Source organism: Rhinolophus sinicus, chromosome 7 (assembly GCF_057876585.1).
Source record: "Rhinolophus sinicus isolate RSI-liver-muscle chromosome 7, RSI-T2T, whole genome shotgun sequence".
NCBI classification, from domain to species: Eukaryota; Metazoa; Chordata; class Mammalia; order Chiroptera; family Rhinolophidae; genus Rhinolophus; species Rhinolophus sinicus.
This window is the reverse complement of record NC_142507.1, coordinates 12,935,814-12,956,410: the sequence shown is the minus strand read 5'-3', so window position 1 is coordinate 12,956,410 and position 20,597 is coordinate 12,935,814. Positions and strand designations below refer to the sequence as shown.

Sequence of the window (20,597 nt, the reverse complement as noted above, 5' to 3'; positions counted from 1 at the left end):
GCCTTTATTGAACTTCAATTTTCTCATTTGTAAAAGTGGAATAGTAATATTTTTTCCTTATCTATAATTACAGGGTTGTTGTGAGGATTACATCTTAAATCTCTATAAAAATGTAAAATTTAATGATATTGACAATTTTTCATAGCACTTTTCAACTGCTTTCTTGATGTATCTATGGAGTGAGAATGGTAAGGGTAGGCACGCTGAGTGACTAATAAATGTGAAAAATATTCATGACTGAAGAGAACTTGAATGCCTTCTGAGCCCTTCGGGATTATTTTGAAGTATACCGCAAGGGACAACATGTTAAGATACACTTAAAAATATGAACATTCTAGGGTGCCCCCTTTCTCTTTTTGTTCATCTAAAGGAATTTTCCTTTGCCAGTTTCACTGTTGGAAAATGTTGCCTTGGTGGAAATAAGTGATATTTCCTAATCAGTAATGAAATGCTAAAGTAGAAGTTTTAACTTTAGGAAATCCTAAAAATTATGTCAAGACTTTACTGTTGATACATATGGTTAACTTTTCACATTATGGTTAACTTTCTTTGAGAGAACAATAATACCTTTTTAGAGTTACAAAATGCACCTCTTCCCCCAGTCATATGGAACCATTTGTAATCCTGTCGTGTACCCCTCCTCTTCCTGAACTATCCTTCCTCTCTGTGATTAACTCACTGTAGCAACATGGCTGAAGCATTGCTTTTTCTAGAAAGCTTCCTTAGGCTCTCCTCCTCTCCCCTATGTGATTTAAATGTCCCTGATCCGTGTTCCTATAGCACTCCGTGTCTACTTGTATGGTTTCATTTACTGTCCTTTGCTGTAATTGTCTGTTTATTTCTGTATTATTCCTCATGGACAGGGACCATATTTGTTCAATATTCGCATATAGTGACTAATTAGATATTAGTTGATGGAACAAATCTGTTTTTTTTGTCTTACATAGTATTGTAGCCTTTTCTAAAGCAGTAATTAGATTTTCAGTAACATTTTTGCAAAAGAATGATGTTGATTTTAAAAAATTACAATGAAATATGGAACATTTTCCAATTTTTTTTTTTGATACAGGATTGCACCTCTGCCTCCACCTCCCCTCCTACCCCCTTTGGCCACTAGCTATCGAACTCCTTACGATGATGCGTACTATTTTTATGGAGCCAGGAATACTTTGGACCCCGGTCTTGCTTATTGTAAGTTATCTTGTATGTGTATAAGTCTATAGGGTAAACATTTTTTTCCAGTGGTTCAGTCAGGAAAATTGTTTTTTGTACAAGCAAAAATACATAAATGAGAAAAGCAGTTTTACTTAATTCAAATATTGTACATTTGTTGATTTAATAACCTGCCCTATTTTAAAACTCAGTTATATTTCATAGTTATTTCCTTTTTATTTAGATTGAAACAAATAATTATGTTGCATTTTCTTGCATTGTTTTTTCTGCTAACTCCTAACCCAGAAGGAAATAGGAATTTTTTTTCCTTGGGTCACATATTCAGTATGTGATTTTTCTTTTAGGGATAATTGTTGTTAAATGGGTACTCTGGAATAAATGTGTGTGTGTTTTGTTTTTGTTTTGTTTTAAGATGGCTCAGGAATGGTGGGAGCACAGCCTGCAGCTTATGTTAGCGCTCCCGTCGCCCACCAGCCAGCACCACCTATTATGTAAGTCATTAGTTAAAACAGTAGTTGCTTTGAAGATTAATTTGTCTTCCTTAGAACCTATATTGCTCAACTCATTATTTTTTTCTTCAGAACAGATACAACATTTTCATTTCTAATTATTGCGTAACCATTATGTTCACAGTATTGCTTTTAAGTCAATGTTTCCTAGAAAGCACATTTTAAAATTAAGAATAACATCACTTTTTCTCATTACAAAAGTCTTGTGTGCATATTATTGATAAATAAAAGACAAACAAACATCTGCAAAAAATTGAAATCACCTAAAATTTCCTTCAGCCAGAGAGAGCCACAGCTAAATATGCATTCAGGAAGTCTTTCTGAGTATACACGCAAACTCACAAAAATAGACACACACACACCAAAATGATATTATATCCTATATGTTGTTTTATAATCTGCTTTTAAAATTAATAGTATATCATAAACATTTTTTTCAGGTCAATAAATATACCTCTAGAGAATCGTTTTTTTAAATTGAACTTTTTATTTAGAGATAATTGTAGATTCCCATGGTGGAATTGTTAGAAATAACAGAGACATCTTGTGTCCCCTCTACCCAGTTTCTCTCAATGCTAACATCGTGGCAAAACTATGGTACAATATCACAACCCAGACATATGACACAGGATCCAGTCAGGATATAGAACCCGTCCTTCACCACAAGGATCCCTTATGAGGGTGCCCTTTTATAGACATACCCAGTTCCCTGCTGTTTGTGCTCCCTCCTTGGCCACTGGCAACAGCTCTTCTCCATTTCTACAATATCACTTTTTAAGAGTGTTGTATCAATGGAATTATCTAATAATAGCTAACTTTTTTCTTTAATTTTTATTAAATTTATTGGGGTGACATTGGTTCATAAAATTATATAGATTTCAAGTATACAATTCTATAATACACCATCTGTCTATTGCATTGTGTGTTCACTACCCCAAGTCAGCTCTCCTTCCATCACCATATATTTGAGCCCCTTTACCCTCTTCTACCACCCCATCTTCCCCCTCACTCGTTGGTAATCACTCAACTGGTCTTATGATTTTTTTGTTTGTTTGTCTTGTTTGTTTATTGCTTTCAGTTTTATATCCCACATGTGAGTGAAGTCATATGGTTTTCGACTTTTTCTGTCTGACTTATTTTGCTTAGCGTGATAATCTCAAGATCCATCCGTGTTGTCACAAATGGCAGTATTTCATCTTTTCTTATAGTTGAGTAGTATTCTATTGTATTTATGTGCCACATCTTCTTTATCCCATCATCTGTTGAAGAACAGATAGTTGTTTCCATGTCTTGGCCACCGTGAATCATATGGATAAACGTTTTCAGATTTTTTCAGTAGATACCCAGAAGAGGGATTGCTAGGTCATGTGGTAATTCTATTCTTAATTTTTTGAAGACTCTCCATACTGTTTTCCATAGTAGCTATACTAATTTACATTCCCACCAGCAGTGTATGAGGGTTCCTTTTTCTCCACACCCTCTTCAACATTTGTTATTACTTGTCTTGTTGATAATAGCCATTTTAACAGGTGTGAGGTAGCATTTCATTGTGGTTTTGATTTGCATTTCCCTAATAGCTAGTGAACTTGATTGAGCATTTTTTCATGTATCTCTTGGCCATTTGTGTGGGGGTTGACTTTTTAAAGTCAGCATCATCCTCTGTAGATTTGATTGTTGCATGTATAAATAGTTCGTTTGTTCTTATTGCTGAGGAGCATTCTGTGGTATGGATGTACCATAGTTTAACCGTTCACTCGTTGAAGGACATCTAAGTTATTATGGATGGAGCTGCTATACACATTTGTGTACAGATTTTTGTATGAACATAGCCTTCATTTCTTTAGGATAATTGTCCAGGAGTGTTATTGTTGGGTTGTGTGGTATGTTGTTTGGTAGTTACAGGTTAGTTTTGTAAGAAACTTCCAAACTATTTTCAGAAAGGCTATACCATTTTGTATGCATATCAGCAATGTGTTGGGAATCTGGTTTCTTCACATCTTCACCAGCATTTGGTATTGTGACTTTTATTTATGCCATTCTGATAGGTGTGTAGTGATACGCCATTGGGGTTTTAATTTACATTTTCCTAATGATAATGATGTTGAACACCTTTCCATGTGTTTCTTTGCCATCGATAAATCTTTTTGGTTAAATGTCTCTTGATGTCTTTTGTACATTTTCTAATGGGAATTTTTGTTTTTAAAACTACTGAGTTTCGAGAGTTCTTTATGTATCTTAAGTACTAGTTATTTGTCAGATAATATGGTATGCAAATATTTTCTGTCAGCTTGTCTTTTTATCCTTTTAATAGGGTCTTTCACAGAGCAAAAGTTTTAAATTTTGATCAAGTTCAGTGTATGAGTTTTTCCTTTTATAGATCGTGCTTTCAGAGTCCTCGGTACTCTTCCTAGGCCTAGGTCCCAAAGATTTTTCTCCTATTTTTGTTTCCCCACTAAACGTTGTAGAGGCTTAGCTCAGAGGTGTGTTTTGGGTTTTGGGGGGGTGGAGGAGAGGGTCTATGGTTGTCCATTGGCTCCCAGGACCATTTGTTGACAAGATTATTTTTCCTCTGTCGAATTGCTTTTGCATTTTTGTCAGAATCAGTTGGACGTATTTATGTGGGTCTGTTTCTGGGATTTTCTTTTCCTTTCCATTGATCTATATGCCTATTTTATACTGGTAGTACTTGATTATTGTTGCACTGTAGTATAAGTTTTGAAATTGGGAAGTATGAGTTCTCCAAATTTGTTTATTTTCTAAGATTGTTTTGGCTCTTCTAGGTCCTTTGTAGTTACATGTGAATTTTAGGATCAGCTTGTCAGTTTCTGCAAAAAGGGGGTTGAGATTTTGATAGCAATTATGTAGAATCTATAGATTTGTTTAGTTAGTATTACCATCTTAATTTTTTTCAATTTTTTTATTGTGGTAAATACACATAAAACCACTTAAAGCATTTGTAATGCATAGTTCAGTGACATTAAGTACATTTGCATTGTTGTGCAATGATCACCACCATCCATTTTCAGACCTCTTTTCAATATTGAGAAAAGATAATTACTACCCCTATCTTTTCTCTCTTCTTCCCATCCTGATCTGACTGTACATACTTAGCTAAATGCTCTTCAGACCTCTTGAGTTAATAGGAGTTTTAGCAGAATTGCTGAATACAAAATCAATATATAAAAGGCAGTTGCAGGACATGGCAGTTTCTTAAAAAGTTAAACATATACTTAACATGCAACACTGTCATTCCACTTCTAGGCATATACTTAAGAGAAATGAAAACATATGTGCATACAAAGACTTGTGTGTGAATGTGTATAATAGTATTATTTATGATAGTCAAAAAGCATAAACAATTCAAATGTCTATGAACTAGTAAATGGATAAACAAAATATGTCCATACAATGAAACACTGAATATTCAGCAATAAAAAGGAGTGAACTACTGATGTATGCTACAACGTAACTCAAAAATACGATACGTGAAACAATCCATTTATATTGTTTGTTTCCACTTGTATGAGATATCCAGAAAGAGCAAATCTACAGAGACAGAAAGCAGGCTACTTTCTGATTGATTCTGTGGCTGGGTGTGGGAGTAGGGATTGGTTGCATATTGGTGTGAGGGATATTTTGGGGTTATGGAAAAGTTCTAAAACTACTAGGTGGTGGACATGGTTGTACAATTCCATATAGTTCCTGAAAATCATTGAGATGTGTGATTACTACCCCTATCTTTTCTCTCTTCTTCCCATCCTGATCTGGCTGTACATACTTACCTAAATGCTCTCTTTCTGGAGCCAGGCTCTCCTACTGGAGCCAGGGCGGAATCAGTAAATAAAGGCCAAGAATTGGGATTCTTGAGCAAGGGGTAAGAGACAAACAGGAAGAAAACTTTGTGAAACAGATACTGAGAGAATCTATCCACCATGTAATTTATAGCCAGTTTGCTTTGAGAGATTAATTTAGATGAGCACTCAGATAAGCCTTCTCAACCTTCTTTATTCATTAATACACGCAGAGCTCCTTGCTATGAAAAAGTATAAGGTCTTTTAGGAATCATTTGCTCTGGGCTCCTCATTTTTCCTTTTACCCATTCATAATCCAACGTGACAGTGTATACAAACAAACAAGTCTGTTTATCCTAATAAAAGATTGTAAATACATTGGGTGAGTTGAATACACAAAGGAAACTCAGATTTAAAGTGATAATGATGTTTTTGGAAATGAGGTGCCTTTTGTAGTCTCTTTGTAATAATAATTTTATTATAAAACCAATATTTATCTTTTATAATTCAGATTTTTAAAATGTATTGTTTTCTGCAAAGTGGCTACATTCCTGTACTTAAAAACGTGTTGTATTAAAGGCAAATAACACTTTATTGCTTAAAATTTATATAACCGTAATGTTTTAAATATTTCCTTTTTTGATTTTTTTATAAGTTTTTCAAAAATTTTTGCTGTATTTGGGACTGTCAGACTTTTTACTTATAAATTGGCTAGGATGCTATTACTTTATATTGAGTGTATTTATTAAGTAAATCATTGGTTATATTATTTGATGGACTTCCACTGTATTGTTATTAGTGTGCATTCAGAAACGTGTGTAAGCCATATGTATACTGCTTGATGAATTATCACAAGGTGTTTTCACCCCCATGAAACTACCACCTAAGTCAAGAAATAGGTCCAGTAAATTTGAAAGTTTCATGAATTGTGAAAGCAGAGCTGGGGGAAGATCTTAGGAAGGAGTCATTAACGTGAGGATTTCTCTTTGACCTACAGAAAACGAACTCTCTTCCCGTTTTTAAATGTGCTACTTATATGCCATGCTATTGCAAAGGAGTGTTGCATTTTCTTCTTGCTTCATCATAAATGGATTCCAATTATTAACTGTGTATTTGATGTAGGAATATGGTTGGACAGAACGAGTTGAGAATGGCAAGTGATCGAGCAGTAAATTCAGGATTGTTTTTTGAAGATAAACCAAAGCCTCCAAAGCAGTCACTTCAGTCTTACCAGGAAGCGTTGCAGCAGCAGGTACTCGTTCATGGGTTGGGTCATTCGTTTGTTCATTCACGTGATCACTTTGCGTGTTAGCACAGTGGTCCTTTAGAACTGAATGTGGCAGAGCAGAGCAAAGATACCAGTTATGTGTAATTCACTCTAAGTTGTGATGTAGATCGACTGGGACGCTGTTGGAAGCAAAGGATAGGGAGAATAATTGGGCAGGTAGGAGGGCTTCATTCACCTGGTTGTTGAGCTGCGATACACACTGACTAGACAGGAAATTCCTGGTATATTCAGGGAATAGAATTGATGTGGGAGAAGGGGCTGGAGTGTTAGATTGTGCTAGATTGTGCAGGACAAGTTATAAGGGTTTTCAGTTGCATCCTGTTTTGGATAGCCAGAGGGAGGACATTTTAAACCAGAGTGAAAGGAGTAGTTGATGTGAGCAAATTAGGCTTTTAGGAAGATATCTGGTTGCGATGTAGGCGATTGGGAAAGAGATGTGGCAGAGAAACTTTGTAGGGGGTGGGGAGATGGGAGGGATATACAAGAGACAATTGGGGTTTCAGTGGGGGGACTTAGATATAGGGGATGAGAAAGCATAGGGTGCTTGCAGGGGATTCTGAGTGTTGCAATCTAGGAGAATAATGAGGCAATGAACTAAGACAGAAAAAAGTAGGCTACTTTTAAGGGAGGAGAATAATGGGTTCTGTTGTAGTTTGTAATGTTTGAAGAGAGTTTACTGAAGAGTAAACTGTATCACATGTATGGATTTTGGGGGGGAATACCCATATCTCTGAGAGGACCCCGGAACTCTTGGTAGGTTTATGTCCACCTGAGGTACTTTTCTATGAAGTTCCACCTAGATTTCTTCTAAAGCTCCTTCTTTTCATTTTTCACATGGGCAACCTTCTTGAAAGATGGATTTGTTTTTAAAGGTATAGAATTGCCAACATTATTTTTTTTATGTTAGTATTCTACAAAACAAAAGACTGAATTTATGTCTGTTTTCAAATGAGCTTATTAAAAACCACTGACAAAACTAAATTTCCTTTCTCTAGAATTTATTTTATGTGTGTAATGATTTCCTTGGCCTTGCTGGAGTGGTTGCTTCCAAAGCGACTTGTTTATTGCCTATCCATATGTCTCCAGAAAACAAACCTGTACTTATACTTGATGATGATAATAAGATTGTATTTGTTTTGTTTGCTGTCATAAAGTTCTTTAAGTAGCCCAGCATTCCCTAAAAACTTTGAACTTTGCATCTCTAGGAATTCTGGGAATGGAGTTTGCCCAGGGTAGATGGTTCTGGTGAGGAGTGTGGAGTAGTTTGTGGCTTGCCAGGTCCCATGAAAGGGTAGATGAGAAAGGAAAGTAGGGAGATCCTATTGGTCCTCATGGAATTTGTGAGGTTAGGGAGGGAGTGGTTCAGGTGGACCGTGAGTGTGGGAGGGAGGAGTTGGTTTAGTCCAAAATGGCATCAATGGCTGGAAAGGACTAATGGCCATCGAAGTGTTTTAAAATTGGGTATTATGTATGTTTGATTTTAAATTTCAGAATGAAGCACACTGAAAAAATTTCCAGTCTTTTTCTGTAATAAGAAAAATAAAATAAACCTGATATTAAAACAAACTTTTTGTATCAGAATACTTGTTACGCTTTACTGTGACTGTTTCCTCTGTTGTCAAGATTCAGGAAAGAGAAGAAAGAAGGAAGAAAGAACGGGCAGAAAAGGAAGAATATGAAGCCAAACTAGAAGCAGAAATGAGAAGTTACAACCCCTGGGGGAAAGGCGGCGGGGGTGCTCCTCTCAGGGACGCAAAGGGAAATCTGATAAGTATGTTACTTCCACTGATGTGTTGTTTTTAAAAGAAATGAAATTATTTTTAACTTTTGAAAAGAATGGGGAGTAGAAAGAAGTGTGAATCATAGCCTGTAAGGCAAAGTCTCTTTTTCATGTGGCTTAATGCAAAAGAGTATTTTGATAATAAATATAATAACAGGTTAGAAAACCTTTCTTCAGAAGACTAGTCATTTGTTTTTATTACAAATTGTTCATCCTCTGATGATAATAATTCAGTTGCAGAGAAAAGTTCATGTTAGTTGGCAAATTTTTACCCAAACTAGTAGTTAGAATTAAAAAATTTTTCCTAGTAGAAATAACAAAACTCTTACTATAAGTTTTGTGTGTTTTTTTTTAAAAAACCAGTAAGATAGCTTTAAACTAAGTGATCTGGAATAGTGTGACATGGGATGTTGTGTTTAATTCATATATGTCATATACTTGCTCAATGCAAGGACTCCTTTGAAAAGTAAAGACTTGATCTCAGAAATTTTCCGGCAGGTTGCAGAATTACATTGATTTATCTTTTAATTATGTGCTCTCAAAAATACTTGATCTAGAAATCATACAAGAAGCACTTTGAAAAGAGAAACGTTATACAGCTTGTTATGTATATTAGGATCCTCTACGATTAGCTTTTAGCTGAGAATGAAAGTAGAGCGAACAGAATGGGTTTTTGAAAATTGTTAAATTTGAAATGAGGAGTGAATCGTAGAAACCCATTAAAATGGGTAAAAATGTAGATTTCATGTTCATTATTGTAAGGATAGTTGAGTGGTACATTCAGAAGATTTTTTTTATATTGAGTTATTAGAGTTAAGTTTATGCCTTTGATTCTTTATTAAAAATGGCTTTTTATAGAAGATATTGAAGCCCACTTAAGATAATAAGATAACTCTTTTCCTTTCCTAGCTTCACCTCATAAATACTTTCCTCAACGTTTTGAAGATTCTTACTCTGTAGATGAGATTTTAGGTGATGTATAAATAGACATTTCTTAAAGATTAAATATTTATTTGAATACATATTAAAAAACACTGGTTTTCCACTTATGGATAGTGCTATAACATTTCCTTTTAAAGTACAGGTATTAGTCCAGGTGTTTAACAAAAAGTGCTGTAACAAACAACCCCCAGTTCTCAGAGGCTGCGGCTTAAGGCAGTATTCCTTTACTTGTCCCACCTGTCACATCCTGATGCAGTTTGGGTTTTTTCTCCTCCAAGAGGTGACTCAGGAATCCAGGCCTCTTGCATCGTGTCACTCCTTCACTTCTGGTTGTGCAGACAGGGCCCAGGGGTGGGAGAACAAGTGGAGAATTTTGTTGGGGTCTGGCCTAGATGTGGAGGAATAGCACGTTCATCCTGTTCCATGGTTCAGACCTCGTATAAGGTTCTAATTGAACTACATGGGAGGCTGGGATGCTCAGGTTTCTTTATGCCCAGGAGGAGGATGTGTGGTCGATAAGCATCTAGCCCGTCGCTGCTACAATAAATTTAAATTGTGAATTGATAGAAACATACCAGTTACCAGGAAAGAGGTGTTTAAATTACTGAAACTTGGGGAAACACTGGAATAATTCCCTAGAACTTTCCAGCTTGCTTCTAAGATTATTTCTAGTTCAGGCAATACAGTTAAGATGTTCTGTGTGTATTTTAATTGCTGGAAGTCAGTAGGATAAGTGTGGGTTATTGAATTAGAAAATATTGTTCTAGAATTGCTTGGTCTAATGGTAATGGAGCAAACTATTCTGAGATTCTCATTTTTAGTGGAAATATTTAGTTTGCTTATTTCATGCTCCATTCAGGCCATAAAATAGAAAAGGTGCACCATATTATCAAATACATTGGAGCTCTTTTTAATGGTATTTCCAAAGCAAGTAAACTCATTACATAAAGAATGTCTATTTTGTATGTGGCGGTTATATTTTAGAGAGGCAGGGAACATACTTTTTCTATTCTATTTGAAATGTGTAGTAAAAAACAATGTTCTACTTTGTGTGATGACCAAGACCGTATAACCTCTATACCACGCAGGCTAACTTTAATTCAGCTTCTGGCTTTTCGAATTATTCCTGCTTTCTCTTTGATCTTTTATTACAAAGAAATTTAAAAAATTGAATGTTCACCCTTATCTTAGCTCTCTAAGGAAGATCTTTTTATAAGGGAAAGTAGCTATTAATAAAATATTAAAATCTATTACCCATGCAATTGTAACATAGCATCAACCCTTTTAAAGTAAATACCTCTCTGTTTTATTAGTTGTACACTCTTAAAATCGTTTGCCTTTCTCAGTTCTTTATTCATTAAAGTTCTTTATTCAAGATCCCATAAAAAACTGATGACATTCTAATATCTTTCAATGGGTAAATGGATAAACAAACTGTGGTACAGTCATGCAGCGGGATGCTACTCAGTCATAAAAAAGAATGAGCTATTGATGCCCAGAACAGCTTGGAAGGCTCTCGAAGGAATTATGCGAAGTGAAAGAAGCCCTTCTCTAAAGTTTACATGCCCATACATTCTTGAAATGACATAACTACAGGGATAGAGAATGAATCAGTGGTTGCCAGGGGTGGCGGCTGCGGAGAGGGAGTAACTTTTATAAAGAGAGAGCATGATAGAGGCTTTTGGGGTGATAGAACTGTTTTGTATCATGATTATGGTGATGTTATGTGACTCTAGCATATGTTAGAAGCTTAAAAAAATACACCAAGGGAAAAAAAAACAATTTGAAAGACCAAAGAATTACTAGTGAGATCAAGCGTTTCTTCATATAGTGGATTATGTATTTTTATTTCTCTCCTGTGTTGTATTTTCCCAAGTTTGATTTATGTTTGTTTTTATGTTGTTTATTGAGACAATTTACATACAATAAAATATACTTTTTAAGTGTATTCAATGAGTTTTGACAACTGATTCTAGTAACTGCCACAATCAAGATACAGAACATTTACAAATTACCCAAACTTCTACCCTTGCCAACCTCTGAGCCTTTTGTATCTGACATTTTTCTTTTAGTATAATGTTTTTGAGATTTATCCATGTTGTTGTATATGTCAGTAGATTATTTCTTTTTATTACTGAATAGTATCCCATTGTGTGGAGGTACCACAATTGTTTATCCGTTTACAAGTTCATGGACATTTGTGTTTTTTATAGTTTAAGGCCATTATGAATAAAGATGTTATAAACATTCACTTACAGGTCATTGTATGGACATAGTTTTCATTTCTTTTGGGTAAATAAATGCCTAGGAATAGAATTGCTGGGATGTATAGTTAAGTGTCTGTTTAACTTTGTAAGAAATTGCCAGACCTTTTTCCAAAGTGGTTGTGCCATTTTGCGTCCCCACCAGCAAAGCACGAGATTTCCAGTTGCTCTGAATTTCCATCGGCACTTGAAATTGTCTGTCTTTAAAATTTTAGCCGTTCTATTACATACGTAGTGCTAATCTCTTTGTGTTTTCTTAAAAGACTTTATTTTGAAATAATTTAAGAATTAGAGAAGAGCTGCAAAGATATTATAGAGAGTGCTCCTCACCCAGTTTCCCTTCATGTTAACATCTTACATAATCTTGGCACAGTGATCAAAACTAAAAATTAGTACAATACTATTAATTAAATTATAGGCTTGATTTGGATTTCACCAGTTTCCCCTCAGATGCCCTTATTAATAACTGATACAGGTTCTAGTCCAGGATGCTGTATTGCATTCACTCGTCATGCCTCTTTAGTCTCTTGCAATTTGAGTTTCTTTGTCTTTCTGTTTTTGTTTATATATATATAATAAATAGCTTTATTGAGATTTTAATTCCCATACAGTCCAACTCAGCCATTTAAAGTGTACAGTTCAGTAGTTCTCAGTATATTCACAGAGTTGTGCTACAGTCAATTTTAGAACATTTTCCACATTGAATAGCCATGGTGCCTTTGGTGAAAATCAATGGACCATAATGTTATTCCTGGATTCCCTGTTCTGTTCCATTGATCCTGGTGTCTGTCCTTATACCCACCCCTGTCACACTCTTTTGATTACTGTAGGTTTGTGGCAAGTTTTGAAACTGAGAAGTGGAGTGTTCCAACTTTGTTTTTCTTTTTCAAGATTGTTTTGTCAGCTTGATTTCCTTTGTATTTTCATATAAATTCTATCAGCATCTCACGCTCAACAAAAAATTGTGTGGGATTTTCATTAGGATAGCATCAACTTTATAGATCTGTTTTGGGACAGCTAGCATCTTAACAGTATGGAGTCTTAATCCAGGAATGTGGAATATCTCTCCGCTCATTACTGTTAGTTAACCTCTCTTAGCAATACTTTGTAGTTTTCAGATCTTGTAACATATTTCATTAATTGCACCCCTAAGCATTTCATGCGTTTTGATGCGATTTTAAATGACACATTGAAAAAATACCTATATCAATTTGTTCATTGCTGATTTTTAGAAGCATAGTTGATTTTTGCATATTGTCCTTGCTGAACTCACTCATTAGTTGTAGTAGTTTTTTTGTATAGCTTTGGGATTTTTTTTTTAATGTAGATAATTATGTTATTTGCAGACAGTTTTATTTCTTCCTTTTCAACCTGAATGCTTTTTACTTATTTTACTTGCCTTTCGTACTAGTTAGGAACTCGTATACAATGTTTAAAAATCATGAGAGCAGAAATCCTTGCCTTGTCCCTGATTTTAGGTAGAAATCATTTTTAGTCTTTCACCGTTTAGTGTAAGGTTAGCTGTAGGTTGTTGTAGCTTTCATTCTTCATCAGGTCTAGGACGTTCTCCCTTTTCCTGCTCAGCATTTTCATCATGAGTGTATGTTGAATTTTGTCAAGTGCTTTTCTACATCTTTTCTAATGATAATCTTGTCTTTCTTTTTTAATCTGTTGCTGTGTGGTGGATTACATTGACTTTTTTTGAATGTTGAACCAATTTTTCATCTGGCATAAACCTTATTTAGTTATATTGTATTGTCTTTTTTTACGTGTTACATAATTTGATTTGCTAATATCTTGTTAGACATTTTTGCATCTGGGATCATAAGGGATATTTGTCTGTTTTTCTTTCTTTACAATGTTGTTTGGTTTTGGTATCAGGATAATGCTGGCCTCACACTCTGAATTGGGAAGTTTTCTCTTCTATTGGTAGAGTTCACGAGTGAAGCCATCTGGGCTGGGAGTTTTCTTAGGGAATGTTTTAAACTATGAATTCAATTTCTTTAGCAGATAAAGAGATATTGAGTTTATTTATTCTTGTGTGGTTTCAATAAAAGAATTTACCTGGCTAGAATTTACCTAGCTAGAATTTACCTAGCTAGAATTTACCTAGCTAGAATTTACCTAGCTAGAATTTACCTAGCTAGAATGCATCTAGCTTTCTGAATTTATTGGCATAAAGTTAATATTTCATTATTTTTTTAATGTCTGTAGGACCTACAGTGATAACTTTTTCATTCCTGATATTTGTAATTTTATATTTTTCCTTTTTTTTTTTAAATAGTCTTGCTGGAGATTTATTCATTTTATTGGTCTTTTCACAGAACCAGCTTTTGTTTTCACTAATTATTTTCTCTTTTGTTCTTCTCTTCCCAATTTATTGATTTTAGCTCTTCATTATTTTCTTCCCTAGTTTGCTTTGTGCTTAATTTTCTCTTTTTCTAATTTAATTTTTTTTAAAAGATTTTATTGTGGAAGGGGAACAGGACTTTATTGGGACACAGTGTGTAGTTCCAGGAGGCTATTGGGGAGCAGTGTGTTTTTCCCAGGACCCATGAGCTCCAAGTCAAGTTGTTCTTTCAATCTTAGTTGTGGAAGGTGCAGCTCAATCCAAGTCCAATTGCCGTTGTTCAATCTTAGTTGCAGGGGGCGCAGCCCACCATCCCTTGCAGGAGTTGAACCGGCAACCTTGTGGTTGAGAGCACGCGCTCCAACCAACTGAGCCATCTGGGAGCTCAGCAACAGGTCGTTGTCTTCATTCTAGTTGCAGAGGGCGCAGTTCGCTGGCCCATGTGGGAATCGAACCGGCAACCCTGTTGCCCAGAGCCCGCTCTCTAACCAACTGAGCCACCCGTCACCCCTCTTTTTCTAATTTTTTAGTGTAGAAGCTTAGGTTATGATTTGAGATCTTTTTTCCCCCTAATAAATGTATTTAAAAACTTAAATGTATTTAAATTTCCTTCTGAGTACTACTTTAAGTGTATTCACAAATTTCAGCACGTTGTGTTTTCATTTACATTCAATTCAATTTTCTAATTTTTCTTTGAACCACTGATTATTTAGAAGTGAGTTCTTAAAATTTCCAAATATTCGGCCATTTTCCAGGTAGCTTGCTTTTATTCACTTCGAGTGTATAGTTTTGTTCAGAGACTATACTGTGTTATTACAGTGTTTTTAAGTTTGTGAGATTTATGGACCACCAGTTATAGTTTTTATTTTTCTTAAAGACTGTTATCTCTGTAAGTAAGTATATCTATTTTAAATTAGGTTAATTTTGAAATATGTGTTAGTAGTAGTGCCAGAGTTGGAAATTTTCTTTAACCTTCTGAATTGACTCATTATGAAAGCGTTAGTATGTCAGCCATGAATTTCTGAATAATACTGGGCCTATAGTAATAGTTAACGTATCTTAATTTTTTTCTTTAACATGTTTTCGGTATTTTCTACCAGAGTACAAAGAGCAGCTAATTTGTAAAGTTAATTTTAATTTCAAAATATTCATTTAAGTTGATTAAAAAATAAAGATTATAAAATAAGGAATGAGAAAAATTAAGTACTATTTATGTTTTGTTTACCTGTAGGTATCATAAAATTTAGCCTGGTTCAAGGAGTGGAATTATTTTTCCCACTCGTGAGTCTGTGACATTTTCTTTTGTAATTCTGTTTATTGTAGAATTCTTGTAATGCTAGCAATTTTATATTAAATATGATGACTTACATTTGAAATAAAGGCCCCTTTTTAGTGACATCTTTGCAGTTGGCAAATTATGTTCTTGACCAAAATGGCTTTTTCCTTTTCATTGTTTTAGCTGAATTTAAACCTGCTACTGGCCTACCTCATGGAAAGAGACAAGGAGTGACCGATTCTTTTTTTTTTTGACAAATCATTTTTTCCAATAAAACTGAATATGGATTTGTTTTGATTATTGAATCTGATAGTCTTAAATCTTAAATAATAATTGTGTACTCTGCTGAAATTAATTTTCCTTTTATATAAATATATTGACTATTCTAATTGAGAGGACCATATGTAATCACAATAGTAAATTGTAACATGTTACTGATTTTGAAGCTTATCATAGTATTTGCTTATTTGTAGGTTATTTGTGTCTTAATTTATGGTTTGTGTAGGTGAATAGCAAAATGAGCTTGCATTCTCTAAGCACTCACTAGCTTGGTAACAGAGCCGCAGCTGTGGGCATTATCTGGAAGCAGTGAGCTTGATGTATTACTGCACTCTGGTGATAGAAGATACTAGCAAACGGTCTCCACTACCATCTGCAGAACAGAATTGAGACTCATCAGCTTGTGCTGTAGAATATTCCAGAATAGGCCCCCAATTTGCATTTTCCTGTCTTATTTCTCATTGCTCTGTTACGTGTATTTTGTGCTCTTGTCAAGCAGGACTACGTTGATGGTGCCAGAACACTCTTCATGTTTTACCCCCTTGGAGCTATTTTGTGCACATTGTTGTTTCTTTTTTGTGCTTCCCCCCCCATCTTCACCTGTTGAATCTCCTATCCAGTGTCTAAGTCCACCTTGTCCTAAGGGTTGCAACAGGATGTGAACTTTCCTGATTCTGAACTCTCCTTCTCTTTGGTAACATTCACATGTTACTTGCCATGTTCTGTCCGGTGTTCTCATTGTGATTCATGGTCAGTACATCCTTGCACATAACAGGCTCCCTGATAAATACTTCTTATATCCATATTTGTTTGCTTTACTGCTGCCACACTATCCAAGTTGTTTGTGGAGAACTACTTTTTATTTGTTAAACCTTTTGTGTTCTTCAGTCATTCAAGTCTGTTTTTAAGATGACTGGTTGTTTGACCCAATCCTACATGCTCAGATTTTTGCCATGTATATGTGGTGTCATTGGGTAACAAATTACCCCAACATGTTTTAAAATAACAAACATTTATTATCTTGCAGTTCTGCGGGTCAGTAATTTGTATGTGGCTGGATGATTCTGTCGTAGGGTCTCTTATGACGTTGCAGTCCAAGATGTCAGAATGTGGGCTATAGTCATCTGAAGGCTTGCCTGGGACTGGAGAGTCCATTTCCCATGTGGCTCTCACATGGCTCAGGAAGGAGGCCTCAGTTTCTGGTCACGTGGGCCTCTCCGTTGGGCCCCTTCAGTATCCTTGTGATATGATAGCTGGCTTTGTTCAGAGTGAGTGGCGCAGTAGATCAAGCAAGGTGGAGACCATAATGTCTTTTATGAAGTAACCTTGGAGAAGTTATATACCATCACTCTGCAATCTTGTATTCAGAGTGAGTTATGAACTCTGGCCCGCACTCAAGGGGCGGGGCATTGAGCTCTATCTTTTAAGGGAAGATTGTGAAAGAATTAGTGGATATGTTTTAAAACCCCACATGATATATTTTTTTCATTAGGAATGCTGATGTTGGGTAAATTTCACTACGACTCGTTTTGAATTGTTGCAATATTTTCTGTATTAAAGAGATTCCATGTTCTGTAGTAACATAGATATAAATGCAGTTTTTTATGGGTTGTCAAAGATCTATATATTCTTAAGTTCTCTGCTGATTTCGAGTTTATTTTGTAAGGTTATTTTAAAAAATATTTTAAGTTTTGATAATTTTGTTTCTGTTTTCAGGGCACCAATATATCATTGAATTATTCCAGCTCTGTCCTATTGTTTTTCTCTCATTTTCCCTACTTTAAGAAAATGTATTAAGCATACTAATTATAGAAATGTATTTGTTGAAATAAATGGCTTATTTTTCCCTCTCAGCTGATTTGAATAGGATGCACAGACAAAATATAGATGCCTACCATAATCCAGATGCGAGAACATACGAAGATAAAAGGGCTGTTGTATCACTAGACCAAAATTTAGCCACTTCAAATCCTGAGCACCTAGAAGATTCTGCAAATAAAAACTCAGGTTTTTAATCACATTCTATTTTTCCTTTTACCTTTCTAAAGTTGTTCAGTAACATTTCTCTTCGTTTCTCTGACAAAGTTATTTTAATTTTGAAAATTTGGTTACTCTGAGTCAGGAAGCATAATGTTATTCGTGCTATTGACAAAATCTTTCCTCCATAGGTATTTTAAAAGAGTGAATAGGGAAATATAGTTGGCTTTTTAATAACTTTTTCTCAGCTTTGTAACTTGCTTATACGTGTTTTAGCTGCTGACAACATTTTTATTTTGCTAGTGGGAAGGCATTGCTTAAAATCGAATTGTCTTTTTACACTTACACAGTTTGCTTCTTATACCCATAACTGTTTGAATTAGTGAGAGGTATCCGATGTGGTATGACAAATTGTACGATGAAATTCACTTTTTGCTTCTTTTGTAATCCTTTGCCCTCCCTTGTAAAACCACAATGTACAAAGAAATGAAATAATTAAAAATAATTAAAAATTTAATTTGATCTCTGGTCAGATCCCCCACCCTTTTTTTTTTCCATTAGTTTCAAGTGTACAAAACAATGTAATAGTTAGACATTTATACCCCTCACAAAGTGATAACCCGTCTCCCCCAATCTACTACCCCTCTGACATCGTATACAGCTATTACAATTCCACTGACTCTATTCCTTATGCTGTACTCAACATCCTTTGACTATATATATCTATATATGTGTGTGTATATATATTTTTTAGTTGACATTCAGTATTATTCAGCTTCAGCTTCAGGTATGCAGTGCAGTGATCAGGCATCTACACCGTCCAGGAAGTTGTCTCCCTAATAAGACAAGTGCCAATCTGACCCCCTACAAATCTTTACGACATTATTGATTACATTCTCCAAACTGACTTTCGTATCCCCGTGGCAATCTTGTGGTTACCAATTGTGCTTTCTAATCCCCTCACCTTCTCCCTCATCGCCCCCCCCCATATAGCAGCCCTCAGTTTTTCTCTGTATCGCTGAGACTGTTTCTGATTAGTTTGTTAATTTATTCTATTCTTTAGATTCCACATATAAGTGAGATCACATGGTGTTTGTCTTTCTCTGTCTGACCCCCATTTCTTAAACAAATATATTTGATTTGCTATTAAGCAACATCCTTCAATTAAATGTTCTATAAATTGAAAATTATTCTATACCTTTCTTTATGACTTGCCAGGAAAAATTGTCATCATCTTTTTTAATCAAATATATATGAAAATGTCACATATGTAAAAATCATAGGAAGCTGATGTCTATAAAATTAGCCGTTTATTTACTACAAATTCTGTTTTTGTATTTTCACAGAAGTTTCAATTTTAGACTAGAAAAGAACTTTACATTAGGAAGTCCTAGAATAGCCCTGACTTAAAAAAATTTTTTTAAACTCATGTGACTTATTGGCCAAATGGGCAGATTAAATGGGAAACTGGGATTAGAATCCTAGCCTTGCATCTTGCAAGCCTTTGATGTCAGCCTGCTCCTGCAACCTTTTTGAACGCTTCAAGAGATGGGTTGATTGTTTCCGTAGGCAGCCTGTACCACTCTTTGATCTCTAGTTATTAGAAAATGCTTTCTTACTCTGATCCACAACAGACTTTTACCCAGTAGGTCCAGTTGTGATTTTTGGAGCACTAAAATTGGAACTTTTGATTTTGATGAAATTATTGATTTGGCTCCCACTCTCAGTCTGTAATAATTCAATGTGCAATAGGAGCAACAAAATACCTTTTCGTATTATTGCTGCTAAGAGAGAATTTTGGCTTCTTTCTGATTATCATTTTTCTCTTCCTTTGCTTTTTCTTCTAGTAGTTTGTATTGAGATCTCAGTACTACAGACCCTTTCTCTCCTCTTTTCTTCCACACACAGTGTTGCTTATAGTTCTGCCTCAGCCTAGCACTTTCTGTGTCTTAGTAATAACACTTTTAGGCATTTAGCTCTGCTTACCAAGCAAAACATGAACAGTTTCCATAACCCCATCCCAAGAAAGAGCACAAACTTGATGACTTGAATAGTCTCAGCAGGATTTGTCGTCTGTAGCCTTTCTGTACACTCTCAATGTTTCCTCCTTTTTTGTGTGAATTGAAATTCCCTAAATTAACTTTCATTCCCTAAGAATTAACCTAAAATAGACTTTCTGAATGCAAGAACCTATCCAAAGTTACCTAATTTGTTGCTATGCCATCATATATGTGTATGAGTGTGTGTGCGTATGCACATATATGTATTGTGCATACATATACGTGTGTGTACATGTACGCATGCATATGTAGCATTTAATATTTCAAAGGCCTTAGGGAACGTGACTGTACCTGCAAATTTAACGTTATAATGTGTGCTTAAGGTTCATTATTCTCTAATGTCTTGTTTGCATTAGGTCTGTTTTTGAGGCCCCTCGTAATGTTTATTTTTTTTCTTTTACTTTGTGGTTCTTGGCTGAAGAACCATATTTATGAAGTCCACACTAATTTGGCTTAAATTTATTTTTTGGCTTATTATGATGCCTGGATACATTTCCATTTTCTTTGTACAGAGCAAGCATTTTCCTGTGGTTTTATCTTATAATTTATATACTTTTAGGAAAACTTGTCTGTCTCTAATATCTCTTCTAATTGCCCCAAAGGCTTAGAAATTGAATGATCATTAAAGTGAAACATACCACTCAATTTTGTGTGCTATTCAGTTTTTCTACCATTCCATAAGATTTTAATGTGTATGTATTGATTTGGCTTTCTGCTGACCTAATCAAATAAGCACTAATAAATTTAAATACAGCAGCAAAGAGACCTAAACGGCAGCCAAACTGCAAAGCAGTTGGTCTACACCAAATACATGAGTGAGATAAGTAAATGCTTTAGATTGATGGTATAAAGAATGAGTCAGTAAATAAAAAATTATATAAAACATTATGTGAGACTTAAATTTAAAC

The 20,597-nt window shown here is 35.0% G+C and overlaps 1 protein-coding gene across 10 annotated transcripts in view; it reads left to right on the top strand.

Annotated features, from left to right (window-relative positions):
* Positions 1–20,597, top strand: part of CSPP1 (centrosome and spindle pole associated protein 1) — a 107,288-nt gene that overhangs the window by 53,509 nt on the left and 33,182 nt on the right. For 7 of the 10 annotated variants that reach the window (XM_088799384.1, XM_088799386.1, XM_088799381.1 and 4 more), the window contains 5 exons: positions 1,070–1,191; positions 1,586–1,664; positions 6,596–6,725; positions 8,385–8,532; positions 17,507–17,659. In XM_088799384.1, coding sequence (XP_088655510.1) covers positions 1,070–1,191; positions 1,586–1,664; positions 6,596–6,725; positions 8,385–8,532; positions 17,507–17,659 — 632 coding nt within the window. The remainder of the gene's footprint in view (positions 1–1,069; positions 1,192–1,585; positions 1,665–6,595; positions 6,726–8,384; positions 8,533–17,506; positions 17,660–20,597) is intronic. The other 3 variants (XM_088799388.1, XM_088799391.1, XM_088799387.1) reach the window with 1 other exon arrangement.